Source organism: Strigops habroptila, chromosome 19, assembly GCF_004027225.2.
Source record: "Strigops habroptila isolate Jane chromosome 19, bStrHab1.2.pri, whole genome shotgun sequence".
Classification (NCBI taxonomy): domain Eukaryota; kingdom Metazoa; phylum Chordata; class Aves; order Psittaciformes; family Psittacidae; genus Strigops; species Strigops habroptila.
In genome coordinates this window covers 1,904,477-1,927,686 of record NC_044295.2, presented here as the reverse complement: position 1 = coordinate 1,927,686, position 23,210 = coordinate 1,904,477, and the positions used below count along the sequence as shown (strand labels likewise).

Genomic DNA, 23,210 nt, shown 5'->3' with positions numbered 1-23,210 from the left:
CCTCCAGGAAAAACACACAATACTTCCAGCTTAAAAACATGCTTAGTGATTAAATCTTTTCATTCTTCAAGTTATTTCTCCTTCTTCACTCTGTGCACTATTGCCAGAAACACCACGTGCATTGCTTAGGGCATTCGGACAACAATGCTCATATTTTGACTAACCAGGCATTAAAACAGGCTGCAGTTTTATACTGTCCTTCATTGGAACTGATTTGCAGGTTAAAATTCTTGGGAATATAGCTTGTAAGCGTCAGCAAGTCAAGTAAGGATGGATGCTCAAACCACATCCTCTTGCGCCGCATCTTCACACATGATTCAAGCCCACATCATGGTTATTTCTACCTCTGCAGCTTATATAATGGAATGATGAAAATTACAGTTCCTGAGCACAAACAGAGGCCAAACTCTACCCCTCTGTGGTACACAGGAGGTCTGCCTACAGGGGAACTTGCTAAAATACACTTGAAGGTAGAGTTTGACCCTGGACCACGTAAAACACATGCACACATTCAGCACAGCCTTGCAAAAGTCTGTAGCAAGTTGAGTGATGCAGCCAGAGCTGCTTTGTGCTCTGTTGCATCATCATTTTAGTGGAAAGAAAAACCAACCCTCTACATTTTACCTGCACATCCAATAAACATATTGGCCATATACAAGGAAAGGTTTTCCAAGGCCGGCATCAAAGGCAGCTCAGCTGCTTGTGCCCGCGCTCGCTTTAGCTCACAGATGTTACACAAGTAAGGGAGCCTCTAATTGAGTTTGGAAAGCCAACATGAAGGATTTCTGATGCTTTCAACTTCAAGGTAACTTGGGGCAACACCAAAAACTGAATGGAAATTTTGCTTCCCAGAGAACACAACCAAAAGAAGAAAGTTTGGTACCCACACCAGAACACACCGAGCAAACGTACCGGTGGTTGTCTGCTATCTGGATTTCAGGATGTTGAAAACCAGTAAGATACAGTTGTAAGAGGCTTGTATTGTATTTCTCAGTAGTCAAGATCTCGACCAGTTTTACTAAACAAGAACTTTCTTACAAAAGGATGATTTGCACAAGAAACCCCTATGACTCTACATCATTTTAATTCATCTCTCAACTACTTAGATTTGATGATCGCAACCTTTCTGGAAAGGAAATGCCACAGCAACATCAGCTCTGGTTCTGGAAGGACAACTAAGGCAGTGTTCCAAGGCTTAACAGAAATAAAAACCCAAGAGACTGTGTGCAAATGAAAGAGCTCTCCGGCTACAAGGCAGAGAAATGAGACTCTAGGAAATTTGCTTTGAATAAGAGCCTTCACCAGCAGGGAGTGAAACATCAGAGTGATTGTGAAGTAATTCTTACATCAGGTTGTTCTGGATGAGAGAAACCCAAGCATTTGCATGCCAGTGATTAGAAAGCAGACGTTCCATTAATAAACACTTTTAATTGCTTTTTGTTCACTCAGATCAGAACCTTTCTCTCGATCAGCATCGTTAATGTCACGGCCTGAAAGCCAGGTTCATTCTCCCTCCCCCTGATCTCAGCCCTGCTCTGGCGCCCTGCACCCTGCCATACAATTCAAGCCCCTCCCAGTGCACGACCAGAATGAAAACCAGTTTTCACACGAACTAAAAGGGATTCATTTCACCATCAACCGATTAACCCAGAGCCCAGACAGAAATGACAGATGCAAAGCAAACAGAAACGAAGCAGGTGGTGAGAGGAGTCAGAGGAGAGAGATGGGGAACTGCATGCCATTAACCATTACTTTTCCAGTCTTCTTTTACGCTCACACTCTAGGCAAAGCTTTCAGAGAAATCTCTCCAGCTCATACTGTTCTTCATAAGCAAAGACAAGAAGACTGAGAAAAGGAGCATAATCATCAACATGGTACGTTGAAACAAGAAATGGCTACAGGGGCCTGTGAGGAACAAGCATAAAAACATTGCCACCCTCCCCTCAGTGCAACTCCAGAGAGCAAACACCCAGACCAAAGTCATTTGGATTGTGAAGCCATTTCTTGTGCAACTTACTACTATGAGTAACACAATCTTAATTACAAGTCACTGAAGTCTTCAAGTGTTGAAGGTACTGTGCAAATGACAGCATGAAGAAACAAAAGTGTTCATGCTCGGGATAACAAGATGTCGAGGTTGCTTTGACACACAGCACTGCATTTATGGCTTGTGGTTTGGTTTATTAGTACAGAAACCAGTTATCAACAGGAGCAGGAACCCATCGAAACGTCCTGTGGTCACTCCACTGGAGCGTGACCTCGGTTCCCTTTGTGGGTGATCTGATGAAGGCTCTTTAAGAAAATGGATTTGGATCTCAATTCAGTGTGAGCACGCTGCCCTGGAAGAGCAGCAGTAGGCAGCTCCCACCAGAGGACAGTTCCTGCACTCAGGTAGCCCAGGCTGGCAGCAGCACCTAACGCAGCCAAGTGACAGATGATCAGGTTAATGCTGTTTGTCCAAGGGGACACTTGTGAATGAACGTTCAACACTCGAAGACATTTATCGTGTACTGAAACCGACCCCAGGATCAATCAACCCATCACACCAGCAGCAGTATCTCTGTCAGCACAGACTAAGACCTGTGTTGGCACAGGAACGACCTGAACGCCTGAACAGGCAGCACCCTGTGCCAAAAACCCAAACCCCAACCATTAGCTAAACGGGCTGGAGCTTGCAGGAGCCCAGCTCTACTTGGTCACAGCCTTTGTACACACCAGAAGCCAAATGCAGTAAGAGCTCTTTGATCAAATCCTTGGATTAGATGAAACAGGACATATATCCAGCTAAAATGTGTCCTTCTAAAAAACACAAGGCAGCTCTTTGAGAAAACTCCCTGGACTCTGAGACACTTAAGCTTTACTAGGAAGGATTACGCCTTCTCCCCTGTGGGCTTTATGTGGGCATCATGAATGACACCAGAGAAGCTCTTCTCAGGCCCAGTGGAGGAGCTGCCGGTTTCTGGCCCAGCTGCTGCCTGACAAAGTGCTGAAGATTTTAAACTGCAGCTTTGCTCCAGAACTTACCTCCAAGAACTTCAGGGTTTGATCAAAGGCTCAATTGAATAAATAATCAGTTACTTCAGTGGCCTTTGTATTATGACCCTAAGGAGTAATCTCCACGTAACATTCTGAAAGCTGAAGAGAAATGAAGCTTGATTGTAATTCCCCTGTGTGAGTGAGGCAGGACTCTTCATCTGCCTAGGTACCAACGAACTTACCCACTGCAGAAAAGGCTCGACTGTAGCACCAAGGCTTCGGTCTGCTGATGTGCTTTAAAGACTACCAGCACTTTGTGACTTTGCACCATTCTGAGACAAACCATTGCTTAACTAAAACAACCCCAAAGCAACAGCAGAAGAGGTAAATCATGGGTAGCTGTGTGTGCTGCATGGAGCATGGAAAACCATCTGAGCAGCTTTCTTAAAGCACAGAAATGACTCTGCTGTCCAAACCAGCAACTAAAGGATATCTGAGACTAAAAATGGTGATTTGTGGGGGAAGGGCCAGCTCCCCAGGTGTCAGCCCCCATATTCTGACCTCATCAAAGAACTGCTGAGTTTTACGCAGGATGAATTTTAACTCTGTCAGCTCCAGGAAGTTTCTCTTCAGCGCTTCCTGGTTCGTGTTGATTTCCTTAAGCTCATTTTCAATTTTCTCAAAGTTTGCCTGCAAGAAGATGGGAAAAGGAGAAGGAAAAAGGGATTAAAGCAATTCCACACCCAAGCGTTGTTAGGTCTGTTAAAACAAGGAAGCAGGCAGGATGCTTCACGTCCCCACGCGATTGCAGCTCCCCACCATGAGACACAGCTCCAGGTCTGGGACATTCTCTGCAGGCTTTTACAGACTGTTAAGCCAGACTTTTATAGACTGGATTAACCCAGTGTTCTTCACATCGTTAAAAACCCTTGTAAACTTTAGAATGACCCACTGCAAACCGGGCAGTTCCAGCAGTTTTGCACTCATTGAAGTGGGTGAAATGCCTTTTGAGTCCTTTTGCTTCTAATTGTATTTGGGCAAATGCACAAGCAAACAATGCCTGTGAATAAAGCTCAGCCTGGTGTGAGCTGGCAGAGCTCACGCTGCAGGTGGCAGCTGGGGACAATGCTTAAAGCACCTTTGCCACTACATTCACTGGGTTCTACCAATGGAAATGCCTTCCCCTCTATTCATGTAAAGCCAAATATTACTTGAGTCTTAACACACATCCTCACCTCCAAGTCGATCATGTCACGTGGAAAAGGTACCTCTGGGTTTTCACCAGTGTCCATGATAGGAATATTTGCTTTTTTAATCTCCTTCTCAACAAACCCTGGAAGACAGCATTGTTAGTGTTAACTAAAACATACTTCAATGTCAAACTGTCACTGTAACCTCCTCCCAGCCCCAGCTGGGAATCCTTTCACCCCCTATTCCAAGATGTCTTTCTTGGTTAAGGAACAGGTTGCCCAGAGAAGCTGTGGCTGCCCCATCCCTGGCAGTGTTCAAGGCCAGGTTGGACAGAGGGGCTTGGAGCAACCTGCTCTAGTGGAAGGTGTCCCTGCCCGTGGCAGGGGGTTGGAACTGGATGAGCATTAAGGTGCCTTCCAACCCAAACCATCTGTGATGCTGTGACCGTCTTCCATGCAGGAAACAAGTCCCTGAGGTGGTTTGACCGGCTGGAGCAGAGACCCGGCAGCCTCCGCCCCCCCGCTCAGCACTCTGCTGCCTGACGCTGCCCCGCAGGGTTACCCTCGCTGCTCGTTTCTGCGGGGGAAGCTCAGCACAGAGCCCTGTGGAAGAAACGTACGGAGCTTTCGGTCCATCTCCTCACACCTCCTCACTTCATTGACGAACTTGCGCTGGAACACGTTCACGTCCGGGTTCAGCTGCGGACAGAGACGCGTTAACACGGCTCAGCCGCGGGCGGCGGGGCCCGGGGGTGGGGGGGGTGTGTGGCGGGGCCCCCGTGCCGGCGGGTACTCACGTCGCGGAACTGGACCTTGCCCAGCTCGCCCAGCTCGCTCACACAGCAGTACGCGGCCTCGGACTGCAGGAAGAGCTGCGCCAGGGTCATCTCCTCGCTGCGGAACAGCTCCCCCATGGCGGCGCCGGCTCCGCCGCGGCCCCTGAGGAGAAGGGCCGTGAGACGCGGGCCGGAGCCCAGCCCCCACGGCCACGGCCACGGCCACGGCCCCGGCCCCGGCCCCGGCCCCGGTCCCGGTCCCGGTCCCGGTCCCGGTCCCGGTCCCCCCCCGGTGCCGCGCGTTACCTGCCGCAGCCCCCGCTCCGCCGCCGCCAGCTGACCCGCCGCGGCTCCCGTCCCTGACGTCACCGCGCACGCGGGGCGGTGTCACGCGGGCCCGTCTCCTAGCGACGGCGCGCCCCGGCCGGGCCCCGCAGCGGAAGCGGCGTCAGCGGAGCGGAAGAGACACCGCGCCCGCTGCTCTGCAGGGGCTCGTTACGTCACCGCACGCCGGCGGTGACGCAGTGACGTAGGCGCGAAGGCGCGGCCCGGCCTCGGGTACCGGAGGCGGCGGCGGGACGCGGGCACGGGCAGGGACACGGACACGGACACGGACACGGGCACCAGAAGCAGCTCTTAGGAGCCGAATGGTTGTGGTTAACGGCGATGAGGTGCTGAGGCGCTGGCACAGGGTGCCCAGAGAAGCTGTGGCTGCCCCATCCCTGGCAGTGTTCAAGGCCAGGTTGGACACAGGGGCTTGGAGCAACCTGCTCTAGTGGAAGGTGCCCCTGCCCGGGGCTTTGGATGAGCTTTAAGGTCCCTTCAGCCCAACCCAGGCTGGGGTTCCATGTGTCTGTGATGCTCTGACCTCGTCCCTGCGCTGCTGCAGCGCTCGCTGGCACCCGGGGCATAGCACCCGTGTGGGAGCGAGAGACCAAAGTGGATCCATGGAGCAGCAAACACCGTCCGTGCTGGAAGGGATTGAGCCCGGTTCCAGTGTCCTGGCGCCTGGATCAGCGGCTGCAAGGGGGAGGCTGCAGGTTGTCACCTCTTGGCTTTTCCTGGTATGAAAATGAAATGAGGCGAGTCCTGGCATAGAGAACTGCTCATGGTGGTTCAGCGCGGGGGGGAGGGCTGCACACAGCAGTACGTCACCGCTCCTGCTGGGAGCCAGGCGCAGGCAGCCATTCCTGGCCTGTTGTTGGGCTGGTTGTGTCCAGAGTGACCTGTTCAGTCTGATTTCTCAATTTAAACTATTCCTAAATGAGGCAGCAGAGACTGAAATCCCCCATGGAATAGATGGCAGATCGAGACAGCGCTGCCCTGTATCCCAGCAGATACCTGTGGAAATCCACTCTGAGGCAGACATTCCCAGTGAGACCTTCAGAGCCCCAGCGCTGTCTCACTGGAGTGAGGGGGGTTTTTTCATGGCACTGACTCATCAGCAGCAAACACTGGAAATAAACGCTCAGGAAAAGAAAAAGGGTCCCTCCGGGAAAAAACAGGGTGTAGAAAAACAAGCTATTTTTAATACATGACATAATGGCTATTGTGGAGGTCCCACAGCAGGACTGACCGATGCACAGTGGCAGCAGATCCAGCCCAGCCCTGCAGCCCGGGCACAGCAGCAGAGAGAAGCTGTCACATGGAGGAGAGCACAGGGGCAGGGAAAGTGCTGACTGTGGGGAGCATTCAGCACTGAACAATGTCCCTGTACATCTGCTCGTGTCCCGTGGGCTTCCCAGCCTGTGCCTGGGATGAAGCGTTGCTCCGCTGTCCCAGGCGGGCGGTGAGGCCGGGAATGCTGCAGGCTTGCCCCCTGCGGGGACAGGATGTGAGCAGTGGGAATCGCTGGTTATAGGGCTGCAGGGGGAGAGGGAAGGTGCTGCCTTCCCAGTCTGCCCAGAGCCCCTGGGTGGAGCCGGGGGGGGTCTGTCCCTGCAGCAGGTCTGTCCCTGGGAGTTCGGTTCCCTTTGGCTGAGCCGGTGCTGGGTCTCACCGGGGCCTCTCTCAGGATCCGAGTTCTCCTTCACATTCCTATGCATGGTCCCGTGGGGTTGCCATAAGCAGCCCCCGGTGGCACCTCCCCGGTGTGTGCTAAGGCAGGAAGGTGATGATGGCTCCACGAGGTGTCAACTGCCAACACTACGCAAGGCTCTGAGTCACTTTGTGCTGATACTGAGGGTTAAAGTTAGCAAAATAAGGATTATTTTCTTCCCCCTGGTTTCCAAAGCAATACCTATGCTAGCAAGTTCTGAAACAGTGAGCTTTTTTTACCAATAAAGCCTAAGTTAACACAGTATTTGGGCATTGCCTACAAGTACATTGCAGCATGGCTTGTGCAGAAGCACTCCTGCCTTTCAAAGTCCAGCCTGGATTTGGCAGTGGATGGAGGACTGCGGAGCCGAGGGAGCTGCGCTGAGGTGGGAGTGCCCAGGGGCTTCCCTTCAGGGGTGAATTCTCCTTCTCTCCGTGTTAAACCCACGCAGAGGTTTGTTCCATGTGGACATTCACACACATGGGAGCCTGCGTTTTTATGGCATTAATGTGCTGTAACTACTGAATCCGAGTGGGAGCATTTCTTTAAAGTATTGAAATTAGATTCCTGTAGTCCTGGAAAACAAACCCAACCCCTGAGCACTGGCAAAAGATGTGGATTTTCCAGCTGAACTTGAGCGTGTGCAGTTGTTTGAAGCAGCCTTCCTTTCCTGCACACAGCTGTGCCCAGATGGGGACAGCTTCTTCCCAGCAGCTTCCTGAGCATTTACTCGAGGCTTCTTGTTTTGCCTCTCGTTACTTTTAGTGGCTTTAGCCTCGTGGTGCAGAGGAGGTGGCTGTAGCTTCAGAGCTTTGCATTCCTGGCTGAGCCGTGCCTGTGTCCGCATGCAGAGCCATCGCCTCCCCTCCAACTATTTTAGTCATTTCAGAAAGGGTGGGTCGGAGGCATTTGGCAGCGGGTCCTTTGCTGAGGTGGAGTCAGCCAATGACCTGCGAGCCTGGAGGCTTGAGCAGGGCAGTTTGGCTGGAGGGCTCTGCGGGGCCGTGCCATTTGCAGTGCAGCACAGACATCCCCACGCTGCGCTCCCCATTCCTGGCGCGGCTCCCGGCGCAGGGTTTAGCTGAGGCTCGGGTTTAGCTTTCCCTCCTCTCTGTCCCTGCAGTGACAGCTTCCCGGGCTCTGCTCGCCAGGACTCCCGAGCCAGCATGGAGGAGACTACTCTGCAGATCATCGAACCACCAACTGTTTCTGAGGCCTCAGAGGAGCCGGTGCCCGAAGAACCCATCAAACCAGACCAGATCAATGGCGTGATGGTGCTGACCCTTCTGGACAAGATCATTGGGGCGGTGGATCAGATCCAGCTGACCCAAACGCAGCTGGAGGAGAGACAGCAAGACATGGATAGCGCCGTGACCAGCATCCAGGGCGAGCTAACCAAGCTGACGAAGGCTCACACCACCACCAGCAACACCGTGAACAAGATGCTGGAAAAGGTGCGCAAGGTGAGCGTGAACGTGAAGACGGTTCGGCAGAACCTGGAGAAACAAGCGGGGCAGATCAAGAAGCTGGAGGCCAACGAAGCAGAGCTCCTGAAACGCAGGAACTTCAAAGTCATGATCTACCAGGTAGGGAGCTATTTCACACGTGCTTCGTGTCCTGGTGGTGGGTGTTCTCTTTGTGGAGGGGTCTGTCACGCTGCGTGGCCGGTCCATGGCTCTCCCCTTGCTGCCTGGCAGCCCAAACTGAGCAGCAGCACTCTCTCATTCAGGAGTTAACATTGGCTGGGTGTTCTAAGACAAGCTTTGGTAGAGCTGCCACGTTTAAGAGGAGTTTTAATGAAGACAGTGAGGACAGCCCTAAGCACCCATTGGAACGGAGCAGAAATAGCAAAATCACCTGATTTTACTGCTTAGCTAAACCAGAACAAGAATGCCCTGGGTTCAGGAAAGGGGACTTGCTAATCCATCTGCCAGTGTCTTCGCTACTGAGAGACAACATGTGTATTGCTGCATGGAGAGTGATAATATTTCACATTTGGGACATGCCTCTGGTAACAGGCAGACAGTAACGGCAGCATCGGGGTGACACGCACTGCCTAGGACAGGCAGGGACACTGGAGGGAAAGCAGAGCAGCTCCTTGAGCTCCAGTGCTTGCTCTGCCCTTGTGTTGTCCAGATTCCCACATTCTTTTTCCTGCAACCTGGGAGCGTTGAATATTCGAGCTTTCTGGTGTCGGGAAGAGCTTTGGTTTGTTTCATGTTCCCCCCTGTGCCAAGTGTTGGGTTTTTCCTTTAATGTTAAGAAGAAAGGGAGGAGAATGTTCCTGTCAGTTCCTGGCTGGGGTTAGTCTTCCTTATCAGAGCAAACTCTTATCTTGGGCCATGGAAGAGAAGTGGGTGAAATAGTTAATGATTCAGTTAGGAGCCTCTGGGTTGATAACAGGCAGCGCCAGGGACAAAGCAAGAAGCATCAAGTGCTGATCATGGGAAGAGAGAGAAGAAAAAAGGGGGGAATAAAGGGGGAATGTTTCCTATCACAGGGCTTGGAGGGAGAGCTGAGCATAATAGGCTCAGGAATCTACCAAGTCCAGGGGCCTGCGTAACTCTGATTCAGAGCTTAAGCATTTGTAGTTTTATCATGCCTGAAAGGCTGCAATGCTCAAGCCTGCTCCAACCACGCAGCAACTTAACCAGGAGAGATAGAGATTTATTACAAGTTATTTGTATCAGGCTTTTGGGGAGGGCTCATTCTACCCATGGAGAAAGCAAACAGAACTCTAAATGTCCTGCAGAAGCAACAGACAATGCAAAATGGGAAGAGCGAGAGGAGTTGTTTAAACAGAGCATTCCGGGAGGGTTACGGAAATAGGTAGGAAGTTGGCAAGCTCCTGGGGCCTCTGGGAGCTGCTCCTTTGGCTTTGCTGTTGCTTGGGAATATTGAGTAGAGTTTCTCTTTGAATCGAAAAAAGCAATCCTGCTTCTGGAGGAAATGGTGCCAGAACAGCCTCTGAGTGCCTCAGTTGACAAGGGACTACAGGGATCCTGTGAATCATGGAGCTATTAGGGAGTGAAAAGGAGTCATTTGTAATTTGGAGCAATTTCCCAGCAGGGAATTGAGTGTGATTTGACTGTGAGGCCACAGAGCCCAAGTGAGAAATTCCCCAGGTTTGCTTCATGTGAAATGGAGCCTCTTGCTCCCTATGGCAGTGCCCCACCTCTGCGGGAAGCTGGGGCAGGCCTGGCCACAGGGGGTGAGGATCCCATTCGGAGGGACCCAAGCTGTGGCGGCGGCATGCGGGCCTGTGGCGGGCACTGTTCAGGCAAATGAAGGTCTCTCTTGGGGGAGAAACTCTTGGATTATCTCTTCATGTGGTGCTTAATCTGGACAACAAGCTCTGAGATGGACTTTTGATGTTTGAACACTGGAAAGAAATAGGCAATAACAAGATGAATGTGCCTGAGTACCAAACGCTGCTCTGGATCGTGGTGCTGCACAGGGCAGAGCCGTGCAACAGAAGGGGGTGGCCAGGCCTGGGCGCAGGCACCCCCCCAAGAAAGGGGATGGTTTTGCAGCCCTCAGCAGTGCTGCTCGTCCCTGCATACGATGGAAATGTAGTTTTGGTCAACAGAGAAGGTTTCTAAATGATACCAACGTACAGTGTGTCTCAGAGCCACTGTCGTGATTAGTTCTCCTGCAGAACAGGGTTGTTTAAGAGTTGCCTTACTCTGTAGGTAAATGTCATAAAAACATCATCGTATCATTTTCAGTGTTCAGAAGCTGGAATTGTGTGGCTTGGTGTAAGGAAAACTACTCTGTCCTGTACAGGAGGTTCTCTTCTTTGGGGGGACCTTTTATTCCAAAGAAGTTATTAACCATGAGGGGGATCTCGGAAGTTTTGTTGTTAAACATTAGGGGGGATCTGGGGCATTTTGTTTTGGCTTTGGGGGGTTTGTTGTGCTTGGTTGTGTGCTGGGAGGGCCGGGGGGGCTGCAGTCTGTGTCTCGCTGTGGTTCTGGAGCTGTCACTCTGCACAGATCCCTGGCACGGGCGGGCAGTGGGAAGCACAGAGCGGATGTGCAGAGCAGCAGGTCACCGCTCTGTGTCCTGGAGCCTTTGCCTGAATATTCCAGCGCTGTCAGGGATTCAATTCCAGGCACAGCAGTCACACGAGGGACGCTTCACCTGGGACTGTGCAAAGCAGATAACAATAAAACTCTGCAGAAAGATGTGCTGGGCTTGTGTGTACGTTCGAGAGGCTGATGTTCAGCTGCTTCACCAGCACTGAGCAACGCTGTTTGTTGCTGTTGATTCCCACCTCGTGTCCTAATGTCCTTCTGTGCTTCAGTGTTAATAATCATGATGTTAAAAAAGCTGTAGCAAGAGTCTATAAACCCCAAACTGTGACAGGCTCCACCCTGGGGGGGTTAAATGAGGAAAATTCTCCATGTTCTGTGTCTGTTGTTTAAACCAAACCTAAAATCACACAATAACCCTTTCCTAATTCAGTGTTTCCCTTCTCAAGACCCACCTACCAAGGGTTGTGTTGGGGACTTTGCTGTAATGTAACTCGTTCTGTGGTGGTGAGCAACTTCTTACTACTTTCTAACTCAGAACAAGCTGCCTTTGGGAAGCTGTGATTAACTTGCCCCTGCAATTGCACTTCCAGTTGCTATGGCTAAAAGTGCAAAGATTTATTGGGCTTTTTGGAGAACAAATCATCTGAAGAGACATCAAATATTACCTAAACCCAGGAGGGGCTGTTTCCAGGCAAGTCAAACAGTTGGCATGCTCTATGGGGTGTAGTGTCATTGATGCTGTGCTGCTCCCTTGCTCCCTCTCCCATACCCTGGTACCTGATTTTGCCAGGAGCTGCTCTGATTCCTGCCGAGGGAAGAGTTTCTGTATCGATGGAACATCGGGAATTAGGTCAGTTCTGGAGAATTACCTTTGAAAAAGCCACCCCCCTCCCACGGTCCCATCTTTCTGTGTGGAAGACTTGCCTACCAAAAGCAAAGGGGACAGACTTTTTGGCAGACTTTTTGTCCTCTTTCCGTGCCCAGAACTCGGCCTCCTCAGGCATCTGCTGTCAGATGGCTGCGTGCAGGCGGTAGCAGCCCCAGTGCTTCCTTTGTGTGTCTGTCCCAGGCTCCCGGCCTCCAGGGAAATCAGGACACAGCAAACGTGTTGAGAGTGGCTGCTAATAAAAACAAACTGGAGCAAGTCCAGAGGAGGCCACGAGGATGAGCAGGGGCTGGAGCAGTTCCCGTATGGAGACAGGCTGAGAACATTGGGGCTGTTCAGGCTGGAGAAGAGAAGCTGCGTGGAGACCTCAGAGCAGCTTCCAGTGTCTGAAGGGGGCTGCAAGGATGCTGGAGAGGGACCTTCATCAGGGACTGGAGTGATGGGACAAGGGGTGATGGGTTCAAACTGTAACAGGGGAAGTTCAGGTTAGATCTAAGGCAGAAGCTCTTCCCTGTGAGGGTGCTGAGGCGCTGGCACAGGGTGCCCAGAGAAGCTGTGGCTGCCCCATCCCTGGCAGTGTTCAAGGCCAGGTTGGACAGAGCCTTGGGTGACACGGTCTAGCATGAGACATCCCTGCCCACGGCAGGGGGTTGGAACTGGATGATCTTAAGGTCCTTTCCAACCCAAACCATTCTATGATTCTATGACCTCATCCCAAATCCCCTGGTTTTAGGAGACAAGACTTGGGGGCTGGTTGCTGCAGCTCACGATGAAATAACAGATGTCCCAGCTAAAAGCTGCTGCCCTAAAGCCAGCCACGTGCCACCCTCAGCTGCACAACGGCACGTGGCAGCTCTCGCCTGAGCACGGCAGTTTTCCTCCAAACACTTCCCGACAATTCAACGTATTCCAGCAGATGCCAAAGGCCTGGATTTCTTACAGGCAGCCGGACGCTCGCAGCACTCCCCACACACATCCAGGAGGGAATTCCTGAAGCCCTTTATTTGGAGGCTCGTGTGGGCCCCGGGCTCGAGGCGGGTCTGTGCTGGGTGGTGGTGGTTGGAAGGAGCAGCCTGTGGCCAGGGCTGCTCCACGCTGTTGGGTCGGGGCTCCCGTGGCTCTACAGGGGATGCCAGTGGCCACCCGGAGCCTGGCGGGACACGGAGCTCCTCCGGGAAGGGCCGGGTGGGTACGGGAGCAGCTGGAACGTGAACCTCAGGCTCACAATGCGGAGGGTAGGTAGGGCTGGGGGTATAAATAGCACAGTTTGGCTTTTGTGCCTTGAGGGGGCCTTATACGGACGGGAGCAGCGAGGCTGTGGGTGGTGGGGAGGAGGGGGAATTCAAACCCACACCCGAATGCCGCAGCCTCGGCAGCCGGGCCTGAACTGCCTCGGTTTGGATCTGTGCTCCTCGAAATAACACGTGGAGAAGAACACGAGTGATGAGAAGCAGGGGCAGGGAGGGCAGGGAGTGCCACCAGGGCGCTGCAGCCTCCGAACCGCCCGCGGCTCGAGGCCGGTGGCAGCAGAGGCTTCGGCAGCGCCCGTGTGTGCTGCAGGGCCCAGGAGCAGGCAGCGTGGGGCCGTGCCCTGCGCTCGGCGGAGCCTGGGCAACAGCCTTCCAGAATGAATGGAGACGTCAGCTACAGTCTGAGGGACAGCACTGGGGGAGGCTGTTCTCCATCCCTTGGGGGGGGCACCATGTTAACATGGGGAAAGGATCCTTCACACTCTGCACGTCGCTACAAGAGTCTCAAGATAATAATTCACAGGACTCTGAGCCTTAAACCAGTGTCAGGATGTAAGAGCTCCCACTGCCAGGGTTTTCCTTAGTGCAGGTTATAGTCTTCCGACCAAAACCACCCCGCTCTGGAGCATGGATTTCTCTGTTGCAGCCTGGCAGCAACTGCATTAATATTTCATTGCTCAGGTATTATTCATAAGCAGTTAGTGCCAGGCCTGTGCTTTGCTGAAATCCTTTCAGCATTATAGGTACACACTGAGCTGTGCAGCAGGAAATTGTCTCCAAGGTGTATTAATGGCTCAGGAAAATCAAACCAGAGGTAATATTCCTTCTGATCATGTATCCCTCTCTCAGGCCTCCCCTGTGCCTGTCAGCAGTGGATCTAAGTGTCTGGGATTAGAAACAAAGCATTCCAGAAGCCATTTAGTGCTTAGACACAGCCCCATCCCTCTCCAGTGTGCCCTGGCTGCGAATTTGAGTGGTAGATGGTAAATCTGCTTCGTGCTGTAGGTGCTGCAGAGCACGGGAAGGGTGTGAGTGTCACGGGAGGTGCTGCTCCTCTTTGTTATCCCCATTTGCCCCGGTTTATGGGTATGGGAATGCTCTGTAGTTGTCCTCCAGCATCACTCCCAGGGCAGCACTGCCCGTGCTCTCACCCTGTCCCAGCTCCAGCCAAGGCACATGGTTTGTGCTGGCAGGAGAGTGAGCAACCGCGCTCCAACTAACAGCCAGGATCATCCAGAACAGCCGGGGCTCAGGATGGGAAGCATCGGGCTCTTCCTGCACCTGGCTGCTCCCCCGAGCTCTCCCTCCCTACGGAATGAGCGGAGAACGATGCGGTCTCCTCTCTGATGTGTGTGATGTGTCTGTGACCCACATAGAGCATGGCAGTGACTCAGAAGCTTGTTGGCACATTGCTTACACCCTCTTTTACCCTGCCTGGAATCACGTTGTTCTCTGGATTCTGCAAGATCTTCTGCAAGTTACAAGGTACCTGAAGAATCACGGCTCTGGTGTCCAGCTGCAACACAAGACAAAGACCAGAAACAAAGATGCTCAGTGTCAGTGAGGGAAAATCAAATATTTAGGGTAAAAGGTCTCAGGATGTTTAGTCTGTAGCTTTATGTGAGGACGCAAGTGTCAGCATCAGCACGGATCCATCTGCAGATCATTTGTAGTGCAAACTCCATCCTGGAGACAGGTTTATCTGGGAGGAGCAGCTCTGAGAGCAAAGCCAGTTGTACAAACAGCCCGGTAACAGGATCAAACCCTTCTTTGCTGTCAGAAGGGAAAAAACCCCAACTTTTTCACTCCGCATCTATTTACTCCTCTGTTTCCTTCAGCCCTGCCTTTCTCCTGACTCACTGGTGGCTGAAACAACACTTCTCCAAGCACTCCTCCTCTCCCCTGCCGCTCCTCTCTTTGCACCATCAGGTCTGAAGGAGCTGCAGTGCTGGTGCTGAGCTGCTCCCTGTCCCACCTACTGCAGCCTCTCAGCACCCACTCCCAGGACACAGCGTCACTGGATGTGCCTGCTAGAAGAAGGTGCCAAGGAGGTTGCACAATACAACCTTAGCGAGGGCTGAGGGACTTGTGCTAGTCAAGGAGATACTGCTTGAGAACAAACTAGCATCTCCCTTTAACATTTACCTAATTCCAACCGACTTTGCTCTTCCCCCTCATGTTTTGGATCTTTCCCTTTGTCTCCGCAGTATTCTTTGGGGACTGCAGGGTTCAGTCTTCCCTCTAAGGACTGGAGGCTTCTCATTTTATTGGAGATAAAATCTGCCCAACCTTTGGGACGCAGGAGTCGAGGCCATGCCCGTTGTTCCTGGGTACAGATGTCTGTGAGCTGCTGGGTACTGCCCGGTGCTGGGGCCGGGTATGGTCTGTGTGCTGACAAACCCAGTGCTGGGGTTCTGGAATGAATAACGCAGGGTTTATGAGGAGAGAGCAGAATCTGGCCCTATGGCAGCGCTCAGGGTAACGGGCCTGAAGCCATAGGAGGGATTCTGCATCTCCCAGGCCCTGCTGTAGGTCAGGGAGGGACGCTCTTCCCTCCGATAAATCTTTGCTGTCTTTTCTGTCAGATTTTGCTGCCTGGCTTCTCCCTTTACTAAAACACCCCCCTGTGCCTTTTCTCTGTGCCTGTTCTCATGCTAAGCCGGATGCCTTTGTTGGCGACGTTCCGGATGAGATTCCCAGCAGGGACAGGTAAGTTTTTCCATTGTGCTTCCTTTCTGCGGGCATTGAAACGCCCTTTTCCTCATCTTAGCCTGAGAAGACCCAGCCTGTGCGCTCTGAGCCTTCGCCAGGGACTGCCCTGTGAGCCGGCTGCAGGAAGGGTGCCATGGCCCACATCAGCAGAAGACATGCCAGGAGGCAGCAGTTTAGGGCCTCAGCAGGAGAACCCCCTGAAGATGACTTTGAACCTCTCCTGAAGCTCTGAAAGCTGCTGATTCCAGCTCTTTGCCTCTCTGCTTGTGGCTGCTGCGGCCTTCAGCCTGCGGGGCTGAGCTTCCAGCTGGCAGGAACGCCTGCGCTGCCGCCTAACGCGCTTGCTGCTGCCCTCCCAGCGCTGCTGGAGCTGGGGTTTGCTCTCAGGCATCCCGGGAGCTGTCACGCACTCACCGCTGCTCCCTGGGAGGCAGGAATTGCTGTGTGCGCTTGCATGAAGGGCTGGTAGCCAGGAGCAGTTGGCCCTGCTGCTGTGTGCTGTGACTGGGCAAATCCGACCTGTTTTCTGAGCCTCGGTTTCTCCCTCTGACATACAGAGCTGATCAAACCTCCTCAGGCTTCTTGTAAGGTTTAGCTTCTGTTTGTGGAATGGTTTGAAGTTGTTTTAAGCAGATAAAGTCAGGCAGAGTGTGTAAAGCTCCTGTTGTCTCAGGCAGGCACTGACTGCAGGACCCGTTCCTGCTCAGCACCACCAGCCCCCAGTGCTGTTCACTAGGTGGTGGCTTCCACTGCTGTTTATCTAACACTTATCTCGCAGCACAAGAGCTGCTGGTAACGGCACAGGGCCCTGTTAAGGCTTTCGTCTTATCGTGTGCCGGCTGGAGCAACACCCGGCTCCAGCGGCCCACGCTTCGGGTGGTGGGAGCAGGCACGGCGGTCCAGGGACAGGGCTCCATGGGCAGGACCATCCCAGAGCCAGGCGAAGGCGAACTCATCCCAGGATCCGGGCTGTCTGGGGAAGCTGCCAGGGGAACTTCTCCTTCTAAAGAAGGCAGGGTTTGTTACACAGCGAGAGTCTGGTAGCAGTGACAATCTCCACGGCAATTACATGCGCAGCTCTCCTCTTCCCTGTGCATCCTGCTTCCCATGGCAGGGGTGGAAAAGCATCCTCTAAGGATGCAGAGCAAACAGTTCTCATGGCAATGGGCTTTTCCCTCTCTGGCAGGCTCGCTCTGCCCTGGCAGCCTGTCCCCTGCCCAGCGGCTCTCAATCCCCCCTCCACATCCCCTGGGTGGGTGCAGAAGCTCCAGTTCACCCACCAGCAGCTGGGATCAGCCCTGTTTGGTCATAGCAGAGCCCGGGGATGTGAGCAGGGCACGTCCTGCATGTTACAGCTGCATGTGAACCGGCCTGAACCGTCTGTGCTGCTGCGTGTGTGACAGGAACGGAACAGAGCGACCTGCAGATGTGCTCTGTGCATGTGTAAAACCCTTCCATTAAACCTTCCAGCCAGAGCCTGGGGTGCCTGGGAGTCCTGGGGCTGTTCTTTACCCACTCAGAGCAATCCCGGAGCCCTCCTGGCCCTTTGGGAACGCTCCCCAGGTTTGCTGGTGGTTCTGGAGAGCTGTGCAGGGCTGGGGAGGCAGCTCCGCTTCGGGTCTCGGTGGCCTTTTATAAGGCAGGGGAAGTGTTTACATGTGTTGTAGCAACGTGTCTGTGTCCATGGGGTGGCCGTGACTCACCGCACGGGAACTCGCCTGGAAAACAAGGCTCAGCGGAGCAGGCACATCGCACAGGAGCAGGAGGAGCAGCCCAGCACCCATCTGTTGCCAGCCCGGCTCCAGGCGCCGGGGCCCCGCCGGGTGCCCACAAGGCACAGGGTGCCATCCCATCGGCTCTGCCAGCTGGAGGGAGCTTCCCAAAGGGAAGCGTGTCCCCAGGGAGGCCTGTGCCGAGGGGCAGCACAGCGAAACGGGCCGGGGTGGGTGATGGTTTCACACTGGGGGTGGGTGAAAGGCAGGGAGAGCCTTTGTGTGAAGGCAGGGGATGGCAGCGGGCTCAGCCCAGCACACACACACACGTGGTGCCCATCCTGCTGCAGGCACACTCTGCCTGAGCTCGGGGAGAGGTTTTCCTTCTGCTGGTGGAAAACCCTCTGAGAAATCTTGTTTACGCCCTGGGAGCCATCCGGGCACAGACCTGGTTCACGTCTGCTGCTGGGAGCCCGGGTTTGAGCACCCCAACAGGCAGCGATGCCAAGAGCCAGGATTTGGGATTCGCCCACTTCAAGCGTCAATATTTTCCCAGTAAAAATAGAGCAGTTGGAACGCCTGGTGTGCAAAACGTGGCTCCTGTGGGTGAGTCACGAGTGAAACAGAGCGTTCAGACCGCGGTGCCTTGCCCACAGCAGGGATCTGTGTAGCAGCCACCCGCAGACCCAGGATGGTTCTTCATTGTTGCAGCCAGGTCCCATCGTTCCCCCCAGGCAGTGCTGGGTCTGCAGGCTCCGGGCAGGGAGGAGGAGGAGGAAACCCTCAGTGGCATTGGTGGCATTGGGGAGCTGCATGTGAGGGATGCTCAGCAGCGAGCGGCTGCCTGGGGGGCAGTGAGTGTGGGTCTGTCCATGCTGCAGCCTGTGGAGCTGGGACCAAACTGCTGGTCCTGGGCGCAGTGGCAGGGACTGCAGAGAGCCACAGTGTCCCCCTGCCCCGTGTACCAGGAGCTGCTGCCGGCCACGTCGTCGTGGCTGCAAGGAAAGATCTACAGGATGGTGCTGAGCTGGGTGGTGTGTTGCTGGGGCAGCCCATAAAGCCCCATTTGGGCAGAAGGTGGATTTGCTGCTGTAACACAAGGACCGGTGTTATCTCTGTGGCAGGCATGGAGGTTCTGAGGTGGCGTTTCCTTCTGCAGACACATCTTCTGGAGCTAACAAGGGGCCGATAAGTATCTGAGTTTGCAGGATATGGCCCGTGTCCAGGGCCGGTGGTGCCAGGGAGAGGGGGATGCCTTTGTTCTGGCTCATTGTGTTGACTCAGAGGGAAGGAAGCGGCCGGAGTTCCTGATGTTCTGGGCTGGCGGGGCTGGGTCCCCGCGACTCGCTGGGATTGCTCCAGCAGGTGTTGTTGTGGAGAACAGGATCCTGCCCGCCCAGCGCCAGCGTTCGGTCGGGGCCGACCTGGCCCTCGGGAGAACGTGGCCATTGTTTTCTGCTCAAGCAGCAGAGCGAATGAAGAAAACACATGTGGCCACTTCACCTCCATCCCCAGAAAGCAGCCGGGACCTGAGCTGGGGTGCGGAGGGTGCAGAGCTTTGCCCCGCGCAGCTCTGTGCTCTGACCCCCTGCTCTGCACACTCTGCCTTTGGACCACGACGCTGCAGCCCGTGTCACCCCCCGAGCCCCACGCCATGGAGCTGAGCTGTCACTGCTCGCAAAGGTCTCCCCACGTGCCCTCGCGCTTCAGAACTGCAGCTTGCCCGAGGAACAGCGCTGTCCTGAGCGTGGGGAGGAAGGAGACACAGCTGGAAGCATCTGGATTTCCCCAGGGGAGCTGTGCTGGAGTCACGTATTCAATCAGCTCGTGTCAGTGTGAGGGCAGGAGGAGCCGAGCACCCCGTGTCCTGCCCCGGCTCTGCGCAGGGGCTGAGGCCACCGCCGCAGCGTGGTGGTGACCTTGGCCAGCCCGAGCAGTGCGCAAGCACAGTGTCCCTGCCGGCCCCGGCTGGGCCCCGGCGCCTGCTTTGGTGCTCTGACCATCACGAGTGTCCTGGCTCTTGACATCTTCCTCCTGCGCTGGGCACTGGTGAGGCCGCACCTTGAATCCTGGGCTCGGTTCTGGGCCCTTCACTACAAGTAGGAGAGACATGGAGGTGCTGGAGCGGGGCCAGAGAAGGGCAGAGCAGTGGGTACTGCTGTGCAAGCACGACACTCGGGTGCCCCAAGGTCTGCCCCGTGGTTTCACTGGGCGCTGCTCCCGCCACTGTTGGACCAGGCTGCCCCGTCCTTGCTCTGTTCAGCTCCTGCCTGCGCGGGGCTGGGAATGGCGCGGATCCGGCCGTCCTGCTGCCCGGGATTGCACAGCTCCGCTCTGTGCCTGCCTGCTCCCTGCGCTGCCGCTGGGCTGGGGCTGGTTTCTGGCAGCTCCAACCTCTCCCACCCGGCCCCGGAGGTTGAAGCCGCTTGGGCAGCAGCGCTGGGAGCCGCAGCTGCGGCGCTCCGTGCAGTGATGGGCTATTTCCAGCCTGGCTGGGACACGAGGTGATTCAGCGCAGGGATGCACACTATGTGCTGCTCGGATGAAAACCAATCCCGCTCCAGACCTGTGCCCCTCTCCCGGGCACACGCTTGTCCTCCGCCACTGGGATCACAAACTTGGCTGACCCGGGAGAGCGGAGAAGCTGAATGAATTCACCCCGTGCCGAGCAGAGGCAGCGTAACCTTGCAGCCCGCAGGTCAGGGCTGCGTTTCTGCTGTCTTCGGACACAGGCTTGGACAAACTCCCTAACTTACTCCCAGCGGAGAAATGGGAAAACCAGGGTCGCCTGCTGCATTCCCAAGGGATGTCCCAGCCCCACGTCTGGATCCTGCAGGCCTTGGGCAGGTCTGAGCACAGGCCGGGCTGCACAGACGGGGTGTACAGCGTGGCCAGATCCCGGCTCCGGCCTGTGCTGCCATCTGCAGCCCAGCGCAGCGCCGAGCCCGGCGCCGCCGAGCCCGGGCAGGGCCCTGCCAAGAGGAGACACCCGCTGGAACACCGCGGGCTGGGGGCAGGAGGGGCCCTGGGGGGGCCCTGGGGGGCAAAGGGGCACCGGAGGGTTCCCTGCTCCCTCCGCAGCAGGATGCGACAGGAGCATTCCTGGGGCCGGGAGCCATGGCCAGGTCTGGTGAAGGTGGAACTGGAGGGGCCGGGGCTGTGGGAGGGGCACAGCGTGAAGGGAAAAGGCTGCAGGTTCAGTGCTGGCGCCTCTGGAGTCACGACGCGTTTGGAACCAGCCTGGAATGAGAGCGCCGTTATCCTGAGCTTAACTACAGCAGAGCCCTGGGCTGCTGCGGGTAGGGCAGAGCCTCCCAACAGTAACCCACCAGGGGCAGGCAGGGAGGATGAGCCCAGGCCCGATGTCACCTGCGGGTGGCTCTGAGCCTGGGGAGGCTGCCTGTGTCTGTCTGTGTGTCTGTGTCTCACTGGCTCCGCTCTGTGTCTTGCAGGATGAAGTGAAGCTCCCGTCCAAACTGAGCATCAGCAAGTCTCTAAAGGAGGGCGAAAAGCTGGAGAAGGAAGGTGAGGGTGAAGAGGGGCCTGTGGGTGAGGACCATGCGGAGGAGGACCACATCCAGCTCTCCTCAGATGAAGAGGTGGAGATTGAAGAGATTATTGAAGAGTCCCGGGCAGAGCGCATCAAAAGGAGCGGCATGAAGAGAGTGGATGACTTTAAGAAGGCATTCTCGAAGGAGAAGATGGAGAAAACTAAGCTAAAGACCAAGGAAAACCTGGAGAAGACCCGCCACAACCTGGAGAAGACCCGCCACAACCTGGAGAAGAGGATGAACAAACTGGGCACCAAGATTGTGACTAATGAAAGGAGAGAGAAGATGAAGACCTCTCGGGACAAGCTGAGGAAGTCTTTCACCCCGGACCACACCATCTACGCCAGGTCCAAGACAGCCGTCTACAAAGTGCCACCCTTCACTTTCCATGTCAAGAAGATAAGAGAGGGCGAGGTGGAAGTGAAAGCCACGGAGCTGGTGGAGGTAGGTGGAGAGGAGGGAGAGAACTCGGATCTGCTGCGCGGGGAGAGCCCCGAGACGCACACGCTGCTGGAGATCACGGAGGAGTCGGACGCGGTTCTGGTGGACAAGAGCGACAGCGAGTAGGAGGGGGCTGCAGCGCGGAAGGGTTGTGGACGGCGGCTGAACACGTATTCACTCACATTCGGAGCTCGCTCTGCCCCTGGTGCCCCAGGGCAAGTGTACACGATGCATCTTTACTACCCCGCCGCGCCGACGCCGATCCCCTGCCTGCTTGGACGAGGTGTAGTTTCTGTTTTAGTTTTAGCACACAAACGTTAGGAACACGGGACTCTTTTTTTCTTACACTGTCCAATCACCCTTTGGAGACCATTCCTGCCGCAGAAAGCCTTTAGCACCAGGCCTGAAGACGGGCTTTGAGTGACGGGGACCCGGCCCAGCTGGACAGTGCTAAAACCAAGATAAGGGCTGTACACCTGGAAAGCTCAAGCGTCCTCCAGAAGCCAAGACCTGGTGTCAAGACAGCATCCTGCCCGTACCCCCCCGGCGGCTGTCCCACAGGCTCCCAGCACCCGAGGGGGCCGAGGAGCTGCGCTGCACCCAGCGTGCAGGAGTCCTGCTGACAGGCAGAGCCCTGCGTGGCCACCACACAGCCCTGACCCACTCTGCCCTCCCCAGGCCTCTGCGACGTGCAGCGGGGACAGCCGTGGGTGCCCGTGTGGCACCACACAGCCGGGCCCAATGCTCCTTCCCTCGGTGTTGGGGCCATCGCAGCCCCGGGGCTGCCCCCTCCCCTGCCCGCTATACGGATCCGGCTGCCAGAGCCGCGACGGGTGCAGGGGGCGCCACGGAGGTGGTGCCGGATCCGGTCCCTCGACGCCCGCAGGGGCGGCAGCAGCAGCGCCGGAGCGGCCACCGCCGGCTGCGACGTGGTTCCAGCGGGATTCGGGATGCGCTGATGGCGTGTGAGGCTTGTGACTGTCACAGAGCGGCCCCGACACCGGCCAGCCCCGGACCTTGAGCGTTTCCGAGCACCCGCTTCCCGCGGGGGTCCCGGCACGGCCCAGGCTCCCGCCGCGTCCTCGCTTCTCTCCGCTTTCTGCCGCTTCACCCTGCACAAGGCAGCGCCAGCGCAGCCGCGGGCACGGCCCCGGCTCACACCCGGCCCTAAGGAGCGGCTGTGCCCGGGGAGGCCGATCCCGGCGGGGGGCTCGGGAGGGCCCCGGTCGTGCCCATCCCCGGCTGCTCGCCGGGCTCGACCCTTCCCGGGTGCGCGGTCGCTTCCCCCGGAGCCAGCGTAACCCAATAGATAAACCCGCTTCTCCTCTAAGAGTTATATCCCGCTTATCGTCCGGTGCGCCCGGCCCGGCCCGGCCCCGGTGCTTGACCCGGTGCCCGGGTAAAGCCGCCCCAGGGCAGCGCGGCCGCAGCCGCTGTTCCCGAGAAGGAGCCGGGGGGCGGTTGCGGGCAGCCCCCGAGCACCGGCCGTGCCCGCGGGGCGGCAGTTCCGGGCCCCCCAGGGCCGTTTCCTCGCAGGTTCCCCCCCTCCCCGGGCCGGGCGGGAGCGGCCGGACGAGCCCCGACGCTCCCGCGGCTGCGTCCCGGCCAGAGCGCGACTAATAAAGTCTCTTTTCTAAACCA

At 55.8% G+C, this 23,210-nt stretch overlaps 2 protein-coding genes across 18 annotated transcripts in view; one reads left to right on the top strand and one right to left on the bottom strand.

Moving 5' to 3' along the window:
- The window catches only part of ATP6V0A1 (ATPase H+ transporting V0 subunit a1), a 26,299-nt gene extending 20,902 nt beyond the window's left edge, over nt 1–5,397 (bottom strand). For 8 of the 14 annotated variants that reach the window (XM_030508335.1, XM_030508336.2, XM_030508340.2 and 5 more), the window contains exons 1-5: nt 5,249–5,349; nt 4,964–5,105; nt 4,787–4,865; nt 4,212–4,309; nt 3,538–3,666 (exon numbers count right to left, since the gene is read on the bottom strand). In XM_030508335.1, coding sequence (XP_030364195.1) covers nt 3,538–3,666; nt 4,212–4,309; nt 4,787–4,865; nt 4,964–5,080 — 423 coding nt within the window. In that variant the 5' untranslated portion in view covers nt 5,081–5,105; nt 5,249–5,349. Of the gene's footprint in view, nt 1–3,537; nt 3,667–4,211; nt 4,310–4,786; nt 4,866–4,963; nt 5,106–5,248 lie in introns of all 14 variants that reach the window. The other 6 variants (XM_030508337.1, XM_030508342.2, XM_030508343.1 and 3 more) reach the window with 1 other exon arrangement.
- CAVIN1 (caveolae associated protein 1) lies at nt 5,102–23,210 on the top strand. 4 transcript variants are annotated; one of them, XM_030508347.1, is made up of 3 exons: nt 5,102–5,120; nt 8,104–8,566; nt 21,030–23,210. In XM_030508347.1, the coding sequence occupies exons 2-3, from the start codon at nt 8,147–8,149 to the stop codon at nt 21,693–21,695; spliced, it is 1,086 nt and encodes a 361-aa protein (XP_030364207.1). In that variant the 5' UTR covers nt 5,102–5,120; nt 8,104–8,146; the 3' UTR covers nt 21,696–23,210. The 4 variants fall into 4 exon arrangements, with proteins under 4 accessions (XP_030364207.1, XP_030364205.1, XP_032776240.1 ...); XM_030508345.1 differs by lacking the exon at nt 5,102–5,120 and adding an exon at nt 5,361–6,006; XM_030508346.1 differs by lacking the exon at nt 5,102–5,120 and adding an exon at nt 7,590–7,874.

Bases quoted from the DNA above. Each gene is read 5' to 3' on its own strand.
- CAVIN1 (XM_030508347.1), top strand. From the start codon at position 8,147: ATGGAGGAGACTACTCTGCAGATCATCGAACCACCAACTGTTTCTGAG. The intron at 8,567-21,029 runs GTAGGGAGCTAT...TGTGTCTTGCAG, and splicing joins TCAAAGTCATGATCTACCAG to GATGAAGTGAAGCTCCCGTC.